General features: G+C 38.3%; 2 protein-coding genes across 2 annotated transcripts in view; one reads left to right on the forward strand and one right to left on the reverse strand.

The window, feature by feature from the left end:
• The window catches only part of LOC307043276 (DNA excision repair protein ERCC-6-like), a 61,513-nt gene that overhangs the window by 23,038 nt on the left and 28,033 nt on the right, over positions 1–10,442 (forward strand).
• The window catches only part of LOC307042851 (E3 SUMO-protein ligase ZBED1-like), a gene marked incomplete at its 3' end in the record, with an annotated part of 2,539 nt that continues 1,299 nt past the window's right edge, over positions 9,203–10,442 (reverse strand). Inside the window, exons 1-3 of the mRNA XM_079687015.1 lie at positions 10,270–10,442; positions 9,796–10,049; positions 9,203–9,624 (exon numbers count right to left, since the gene is read on the reverse strand). The exon at positions 10,270–10,442 is cut by the window's right edge and continues 1,299 nt beyond it. Of these exons, the coding sequence (XP_079543141.1) occupies positions 9,203–9,624; positions 9,796–10,049; positions 10,270–10,442 (849 nt within the window). The remainder of the gene's footprint in view (positions 9,625–9,795; positions 10,050–10,269) is intronic.

Genomic DNA, 10,442 nt, shown 5'->3' on the forward strand with positions numbered 1-10,442 from the left:
TACAGTGGACAGCTATTCAAAAGGTGTTTTCTTGTATTTGCATTAGGGCCGGGACTTTAACGCGTTAATTAAGATGAATTAATTACACAAAAATTAACGCGTTAAAAAAATTAACGCATTTTAATCGCACTTATTTTTGCACCGCGGAACGTTTCTCACTGGCTGAGTTTCAGGGGTACCGATTATATTGGAGCACCAACTAACGTTCATGACTTCAGACAACAACAAACCACAGTGAACAATAGTCAAACATGAACGAAGAAGCTGATGAGACCGCTTTGGTTGGCCCCGTGGATGGGACATTTTGTTTTAAAAAACAGACGGATGGAAGTGTCAATAAGAGCACGGTTGTTTGCAAATTATGCAAAAAGGAATTCGCATATCACCGCAGCACATCAAGCCTCAAGTATCACCTCAATGCAAAAGATATAGCAGCTAGCGTGGAAGCTAGCGTGGATGTTAGCCCGACTCGGAGTACAAGGACCCACACCCAATTCGCGTTGATCAAACAGTGGCCTATGCAACAGAGAGATTTTATTTTTCATCAGGATATTGGAAGAATAGGAGGGATTAAGGTCAATCACTGGCACTTTTTTATTTTATTTTAAATGGTACACTTTATGTTGAACTATTTATTACGTTGTTGGTGCAACTGGCACTTTATTTTGAACTGTTTATTGTTTTGGCCAAGGTTATTGAGAGAGTTGGACTGAAATTGATTAGATTTTTTAAATCAACTGTTGGTAAATCAACAAAGTCTGTTATGGCCTCTGAAGCAACAGAGAGATGTTTTCTAATAGTCAGGGTTTCCAATGTTCTGAATGTACTTGAAAGTATTGTGTTTTACTTAAAAAACAAAGTGTTATAGTTTACAGAAGGTCTACCTACCTATAGGCTACCTGAATCTCTGAAATGTACTATATTCCTAAATATGCTATTGCTACACTTTATGGCAAAAATTGCACTTTTCTGTTGGTCTTGGTTAAGTACCACCTTGAAAAAAATAAACAATGTTTTGTTGCTTAAGCTTATGTATTCAGTCATTATTCAATGGTATACTAAAATCCATGTGAAAAAAACTGCTTCTCACTGTTCTCAGGTCAAATATTTATGTGATTAAAAATGCGATTAATTTTGATTAATTAATTACAAAGCCTCTAATTAATTAGATTAATTTTTTTAATCGAGTCCCGGCCCTAATTTGCATTGTTTGTTTTTGCATAGTTGGGATATACATTTTTTTAATCCTCTGGAGCAGAGAGGAGCTGTGGATTATTGTTATTGATTAATGCATCAGTGTTTGTTAGGGTCAAAAACACTACAACTCATAACTTAAAATGAAAGCGTTTAGTTTATTTAATAAAAGAGTACATGTTCAATATGAAAAGTGACAGTAGATATAGATTAGTTGCAATTTGGTGCTATGTGTATATATATATCAGAGGTGGGGACTCGAGTCACATGACTTGACTCGAGTTGCATATTTTTTTACTTGAGACTTGCTTGACCAACATTGATAAAATATTTGACTTGACTTTGACTTGGTATTCATGACTTGAGACTTGACTTAAGCTTGAGACAGATGACTTGAAAGGACTTGACTTTTTTTAATTAAATATTTGCGTTTGTTTTTGTATTGAGATATTACGTTTAGTTTTTTCGAAATGTGATTGAGTGATTATAGCACCGTGCGCGCACCGTGCGCGCTAACCTGGCAACCCACTAGACGGCAGGAGTGTCAGTTAACATGGCAGCGGCTAGCGTTACTCCAAAAATAGTCAAGTTTGGATTCAAGGATTATGTTGTCGATGACGCTAATAAGAAGAAAACAGCGGTATGCAGGGTCTGCAGCATAAAGATCAGTGACACGACCACCACAACATCCAACTTCATTCGTCACTACAAAAAACCCCACAGAGAAAGGTGCGTGAATGTGTTGTGTTAGCTAGAAAGCTAACGTTAAGTTTAAAATACGTTAGACTTGGTTTCAAATTGATTAAGCATTGCAAAGAGAAGACATAACGGTAAATGAACACTAGAACCTCCAAGGGATTCATTTTGACTAACCCTGATACTGACGGGCTGTCAGGAGAGAGAGAGAGGAAAAGAGATGCCTCGTTTATTTCCCCCGTGTTATTATCAGAAGTTACTGTAAACTTTTGAATAATGTAGTTAATCTACTTTTAGTAGTTTGTTTAAATGTTTTAATTATGTTGTTTTTGTTTGTAGAAGTGCATCATTCCTTGATTTATTGTAAAAATGAATCTGAACTTTTTGATCTGTTATGATGATAAACTGAAGCAATTTCTAAATTAACCCAATTAACTGAGTTTGAAATCGTCCTACTTAGTTTATAAGGAAATTATGAAGAGGAACAAATTAAATGATTTGAATTATGAAGAGGAACAAATTAAATGATTTGAAAATCTATGTAGGTGCTGATGCTGTTGGCGGTTCTAGTGTTAACAGAAATTTAAATTAAATACAGTTTTAAGAAAAAGTATGTGAACCCTTTGGAATTACCTGGATTTCTGCATAAGTTGGTGGAAGCCACTGCTGTCCAGAAAAAACATTGCTGCACGTTTGAAGTTTGAAAAAGAGCACCTGGATGTTCCACTGCACTACTGGCAAAATATTTTGTGGACAGATGAAACCAAAGTTGAGTTGTTTGGAAGGAACACACAACGCTATGTGTGGAGAAAAAAAGGCACAGCACACCAACATCAAAACCTCATCCCAACTGTGAAGTATGGTGGAGGGAGCATCATGGTTTGGGGCTGCTTTGCTGCCTCAGGGCCTGGACAGATTGCCATCATCGACGGAAAAATGAATTCTCAAGTTTATCAAGACATTTTGCTGGAGAACTTAAGGCCATCTGTCCACCAATTGAAGCTCAACAGAAGATGGGTGATTCAACAGGACAACGACCCAAAGCACATAAGTAAATCAACAACAGAATGGCTTCAACAGAAGAAAATACGCCTTCTGGAGTGGCCCAGTCAGTCCTTACCTCAACCCAATCGAGATGCTGTGGCATGACCTCAAGAGAGCGATTCACACCAGACATCCCAAGAATATTGCTGAACTGAAACAGTTTTGTAAAGAGGAATGGTCCAAAATCCCTCCTGGCCGTTGTGCAGGTCTGATATGCAACTATAGGAAATATTAGTTATGTAAATACACAGCTGAGAGCTGCCGTTTCATTCAGACTGTTTAAAAAACGGTAACAACGGACTATTTTTCTTAGCGGATGCATGTCAATTTAAATCAATACATACAACTATTTTTTAAATCAATAAAAAAAAAATCTAAATCCATAAAAGCATTTAAATTAATATTGGGAGTCATGTCGTTACTTTGTTGAGAATGTGGCCGTGTAATAAGCGGGATAATTTGCAGCAACTTGTTCCTTATGGGGAAAATAACACCTGTCATGTGTGTGTGTAGAGGTGTGTGTGTGGTTAAAACACTTTCATGAAGTGAAGGAGGTTTTCCTTCTATAAAACAGCTGTGGGCAGCAGTGAGTGTCACGGACATGAATTCATAGATCAAGGCAGACTGGTGCACACACTCTCCTGTCCTGCCAGGCGACACGCCCGTTCTAAGCCGTGTCCCTCACTCCTCACATCCCCAAAAAGTGTATTATGTTGTTACATCTCAGATGTTATGTTTCAGTTGTGCTCTGTCCAGGGGCGCCGTAAGGGGGTGAAAGGTTAGGACGATTCTAAGGGCCCATGACTAGCAGGGGGCCCCAAAATGTTTAGAACATTAAGAAAAAAAATGTAAGTACCCTTTCATAAATAATTAACATTAATATAACGTTATATTGCGTAGTAGGCTACTCACTAAACTTACGATTCATTTAACTTATTTTCTTCCAAAAGTTAATTATCCAAAGCCTCTGTACATCCCCCTCTATTCACATGTAATGGTTTGGTCCTAAGACTCCTGCCTCCAAACGCAGCACTTTTCTAGTAGAGTGAAAGCATGTGAGGAGGGATGCGGTGGGTGTGGTCCATGAGTGGTGGAATTTAGTCCGTTAGCTAAGCGTAGTCCATTGTAAATTGTATTGTTTTTTTTTTACTAAGCTGACATTAAGTAGGCTACTGTTAATATCTTCACAGAAAATTCAGAGGTTTTTCATTTCACTGCTCTTTTAGCTGACATTAAATGCAGGTACATGTTTATCAGCTATTCATACTAAATCAGTTGTCCCTCCCCCTGGTGCCAGGACCAAGAGATCCATCTTCAGGCTCAGCAGCCCTGTCCCCCTATAAGGCTGAACTTGAACCAGCTTTTCTCCCAACTGAAGGAGGTGAGCAGCATTGTGTTGAATGACATGCCACTTAACATATCTGAAGGGAGACTGGAATACAACACATATATATATCAAAACAAAAAGCTAACATCTAATTTAAATTATACATTTCAAACACAGTATTTTCCCACATAGCCACTGATCTATATAAGACAAACTGCTTTTAGTCTATTTAGGATGTTTGAAGCGTTGAGTGATCAGTCTGTATTAGGTAAATAAAATGTTAATCACCAACATTTTGGTTATGATATTAATACTAATATTAAAGAATATATTATCATATGTGTCATGTACACTCTACAGAGCCAGGGCCCTCTTCAGTTTTGTCAGGAAGGTGTGTGGAAGTGGAGGAAGAGGTGAAGGACAGTGACAGTGCCAGTGGCAGTACCAGTGTAGATGATGAGGATGAAGGCTCCAGTGAAGACAAGAGAAGGTGTACAGAAAGGGACAGACAAAGTGAGGAAAAGGACAGACAAAGGCTCTGATTTGGCACCACCATAAGGCCTTTTCATTTCCATTTCCGTTGTATTCCACTTTAATACCTGCATATTTTGTAGTTGGTATGTATATTTAATTTTAAAATCTGCTGCTTATGTTATTTTTTGTGTTATATCATTTTATAAATGATTTTGTTGGTAATGTTCACTTTATTTTAATCTAAGAGGTCATGTATATTTAAGTTATATTTATTTGGATTTATGCATTCATGTTGAGAATGTTCCATTCATAAATGTTATTGTTAGGCATGTACACCTTAAAAGATGACTATTGATATTTATTGTCAGGAATATTAGTGTTATATCAAATAGTGAATTATACTGCAGCAGAATGTTGCACGTCTGCACAGTGTTATATTTTCACAGTTCAGTGTCAGTAAATATTGTGCGGTTAGTATTGGACTACAAGATAGATACAAGCCTGTACAGGTGGAGTTATTTAGAGCATAAATGAGTGGGTTGGGTTCTGGAGGTGTGGTTAGCAATTTTGCTTGGTTGGCGTGGCCTGGGCCTGGTGATGGGGGGGCCCAATTTGATATCTTTTCACGGGGCCCAAAATCCCTGGCGGCACCCCTGGCTCTGTCTATGTTCAGTGATGCAAACTTGTCACCTTTCGGCGAAATTCGCCGTTTTGAATCCAAAATAAGTCGTTTGTGTGATTCATGTAGATCTGCAATACAAATATTTTTGGGGTATGGGGGGGGCTGGGACCCGGAGTAATCTGCGGCCGTGAGCTGTTATGTGCCATCATGACACGCATGGTGTTCTTTTTTTATATATTATAATGAAGTACGAGCTGTGTGCTCGAGTCTTCCTGCCTGTCGGCTCTGCTCATGGATGTATAATAAGTCTCTACTGCTCCGAGGTGATGGTCTAGCTTCAGCAGCTACATTACCTACGGGTGCGTTCGTTAATATTAACTGGGAGTCACTGTGGCACAGACTGGACCGCTGGTGAACAGCTGTTAGAACGGGCCGTTCAGGTGTTCAGAGCAGAGCTCCCTGTCGGAGCGGCAGAGCGTGATGTGAACTGAAAGGTTTTTCTGTGGCAATATTATTTAAGGAATCGTTGAGCTAGCTAGCTAGCATACATTGTCACTATCTGCTAACGTTAGCTTTAGCCTTCTATTTCTAATATTATTTTTCATAGGCTATAAACAGAGGTGGTATAAGTATATATATATATATTAAAAGTAGAAGTACTCAGATCTTGTACTTGAGTAAAAGTAGAAGTACTCAGATCTTGTACTTGAGTAAAAGTAGAAGCACACAGATCTTGGACTAGAGTAAAAGTAGAAGTACGCAAATCTTGTACTTGAGTAAAAGTAGAAGCACACAGATCTTGTACTAGAGTAAAAGTAGAAGTACTCATGTCTTGTACTTGAGTAAAAGTAGAAGTACTCAGATCTTGTTCTTGAGTAAAAGTAATAGTCCCCGAGTGTAGGAATACTCTGTTACAGTAAAAGTCCTGCATTCAAAATGTTCCTCAAGTAAAAGTAGAAAAGTATTATCATCAAAATATAGTGAAAGTAGCGACAGTAAAAGTAGTCATTGTGCAGATTGGTCCATTTCAGAATAATAGATATGATATGTTTTATAATGATTGATCATGAAAGTGTTCTCAAAGCTGGTAAAGGTGCAGATAGTTTGAATGACTTTGTATACTGCAGGGTAGCTTGTGGATTTACTCCAGGTGGAACTAAAGTCTGATTTAACACTTGATTAAATTTCACTTAATTAATCCACACCTGTAAAGTAACTAATGGTATTACATACATGGAGTGGAGGAAAAGTACAGCATGTACCTCTGAACTGTAGTGGAGTAGAAGAACAAAGTAGCAAAACATTGAAATACTTAAATAAAGTACAAGTATCTCAAAATTGTGCCCAAGTATAGTACTTGTTGAGTTTATGAACTTAGTTACTTTACACCATGTGGCTATAAAGATAAAAAGACTTAAGCCTTGCACAGAGGCATGAAAATACATTTTCAAAATGCTCAACAGTGCTGCCAAAATTATAAACTGACTGCTACACAATTTAAAATAAATGCTTTTATATATTTCTATTAGATGTGACTCTTTGGCGTTTCTGTTATTATTAACACTGCTGCTTTAGTTGTTCTGACTGCTAAAATCGTCTGTCATTCCGTGGGGTGGGGGAGCCGGGGGCTCGGATCCTTGTCACCTTTTTCATACAGATGAGTTTGCATCCCAAAGCCTCAGTCACCTTAATTCATGTAATAAAAACATCTCAGGTCACTAACACTCAAAGCTAAATGTGCAATACCATGTTCAGCTATGTTACTATTTATAATGTTATTGTTGTTACATCAGAAGATGTACATATTGGAATGATTTCTTAACTTACAGTAGGCTATTTTTTACAATGTGTGTCGGAAGGATTTATTCAATTACAATGAATATTGTCATTGTTGAAGGCTTTTAGAGAAGGGTGAACTATAAGCCTGAATTACATAACATTTTATACCTAAAAACATAAAAGCCACAATAAATAAATCAAAATTATTCTAGTTATTTTTACCTCCCGTATTGCTTTCAACCCACCAGCTTTTATGGTGTTGTTACGTCACTAACTGTAAGCTTGTCACATACAGTCTATGGTCACTCAGAGTAACCTACCGTTAATTTAGCTGCTGGAGAAGAAAGATCAGGGGGGGGAGGGGGGGGAGAGAGCTGTGGTTGATGGCCCATTAGTTGTGTAAATACACAGCTGAGAGCTGCCGTTTAATTCAGACTGTTTAAAAAACGGTAACAACGGACTATTTTTCTTAGCGGATGCATGTAAATTTAAATCAATACATACAACTATTTTTTAAATCAATAAAAACATTTTCTAAATCCATAAAAACATTTCAATTAATATTGGGAGTCATGTCGTTACTTTGTTGAGAATGTGGCCATGTAATAAGCGGGATAATTTGCAGCGACTTGTTCCTTATGGGGAAACTAACACCCTTCATCCAGATGAGGATCCCTCCGCTACACTTTGGGATCCTGATCGACCGACGAAGCTCCATTTAAAATATACATATTATTGGTGAATTACTGAGTTTAGGCACGTTAATAACGTTTTAATGAAGTTGAATACAGTATATTCATATGTGTCAGTGATTTCATGTCAATTCGGCAAACATAAATGATCGTGGTGAAGATGATGATTAAATTAGGATTAAAAATCGAGAGCCAGGCTGCATTTCCTCCCATTCGTTTTTTTCGAATAACAAAATTATTTTGTTAAATAACAACATGGTGATGTTTTGTAAATGATTACATGTCTCTTATTTAGCACAGTAGTATGATATCCGTGACATATGGATCTTAACAAAGTTCCGCTGTACATCCAGCGTACTGTATCTGACTTTATTTCACATGAGCTCCAGTGTGGAACCCCACTGCACCCCCTGGTGGATCAATGATCCATTGCAGCTGGCTTCATTATAATTACATTTATCTATCACGGGGGCGGTCTCAAGTCAAGCTGGAGGTTTTCCCTTGAGCGACGGCAGATCACGTACCAATCACGGCCCTCGCGTTTCAAGCTGTCTGAAATGAATCTACATCTGTATGTATATATATGTATATATATATATATATGTATATATATATATATATATATGTGTATAAATATTAGGGCCGGGACTCAATTAAAACAATTAATCTAATTAATTAGAGGCTTTGTAATTAATTAATCGAAATTAATCGCATTTTTAATCACATATAAATATTTGACCTGAAAACAGTGAGAAGCAATTTTTTTCACATGGATTTTAGTATACCATTGAATAATGACTGAATACATAAGCTTAAGCAACAAAACATTTTAAAAAAAATTTCAAGGTGGTACTTAACCAAGACCAACAGAAAAGTGCAATTTTTGCCATAAAGTGTTGCAATAGCATATTTAGGTAAAACACAATACTTTCAAGTACATTCAGAACATTGTAAACCCTGACTATTAGAAACAAAATCTAATCAATTTCATTCCAACTCTCTCCATAACCTTGGCCAAAACAATAAACAGTTCAACATAAAGTGCCAGTTGCACCAACAACAGAATAAACAGTTCAACATAAAGTGCCAGTTGCACCAACAACATAATAAACAGTTCAACATAAAGTGCCAGTTGCACCAACAACATAATAAACAGTTCAACATAAAGTGCTAGTTACACCAACAACATAATAAATAGTTCAACATAAAGTGTACCATTTAAAATAAAATAAAATAAAAAAAGTGCCAGTGATTGACCTCAATCCCTCCTATTCTTCCAATATCCTGATGAAAACTAACATCTCTCTGTTGCATAGGCCACTGTTTGATCAACATTTCAGTAACAAGCCCATTGGCCTCAGGATACCTCTAAGACTACTTATTCTCCTTCTTCTCTTTCAGCCAGTTGCTGAGACAAACTAGCCTGTTGACATTTTCAGAACTCAAGGCTCCCCTCTTCTTTTGAACTATGTTACCTGCCAGTGAGAAAAGTCTCTCGCAAGGGACAGAAGTGGCAGGGCTGCCCAGATACTTGCGGGCCAGGGCAGAAAGCTGTGGATGGGCCCCCTCATGAGTGGACCACCACTGCAGTGGGCAGTCTGTCTCACTGATGGTGGGCTCTGCCCTGTAGCGGCCCAGAGCCCCGTTGGGCCCCTCTTCATCCTCTGATTCAGAGTCTGAATTAAACAGCAGGAGGCTCCTCTTCCTTGCTGGCTCCTCTGTGGGTTCTGGAGTGGCTCTGTCTGGTTCTTTTTGCAGCAGTTCCTCACCCCTCCTCGCTCTCCTCTTGGTAGAAACTTTAGGTCCTTAGAATCAGAATCAGGTTTATTGTCACATCACAGATTTACAGAGTAAAAAGGTGGGTGAAATTCATTTTCGTACATGGTTCCCATCATATTGTTATTCCATAGAAAGAAAGAGGGGGGAGGGAAGAAGAGGGGGGGGTAGGGGAAAGGAGATCAAAAAGCAAGAAAAGAGAAAAACAAAGACCATTACACATGTTACCTTAAAGCGCGGGTCGAGTGCTGTAGCCACCCTGAGCCATCCATGGTTGAGTGTATCTTGGCGTTGAGACAGGTCCTTTTTAAAGGCAGCCTTGAACCTCACCACATAGGCTGGGTCGTCACCTGAGACCTCCACGGTGCGGGTCAGGTGGCGGAGAGCAGGTAACACAACAGAGCACGAGACATAAATCTCACCCCCAAGGAGCTCAGTCACATATCTGCAGTGGATAGTTTAGGAAGGTGATTTATTATTGTACCAATTAATAGTAGATTAAAAACAGTAGCAACTTTATACTATAGTCATATTGATATTCAGTACAATACATTTTGGAAAAGCAATTTAATTTATACTGCACTATCATAGTCAATTCACAACGTTTTTCAAGGGACAGCAATAATGAATGAACCCCATTAATAAAACAGTTGGTGGGTGTTTACCTGCATGGTTTAAGGAGGGTCTCGAGCCTCTGCAGTCTGTCCCACTCTGCTGTAGTCAACATGGTGAGCTTGTGCTTCTGTTTGGCTAGAGTAGCCTTCACAGCCTCTTGGTTCTTCAGCAGACGAGAGATCATAAACAGTGTTGAATTCCACCTTGTGGAAACATCCTGTAT

This window comes from Notothenia rossii (genome assembly GCF_949606895.1).
Source record: "Notothenia rossii genome assembly, chromosome: 6".
Lineage (NCBI taxonomy): Eukaryota > Metazoa > Chordata > Actinopteri > Perciformes > Nototheniidae > Notothenia > Notothenia rossii.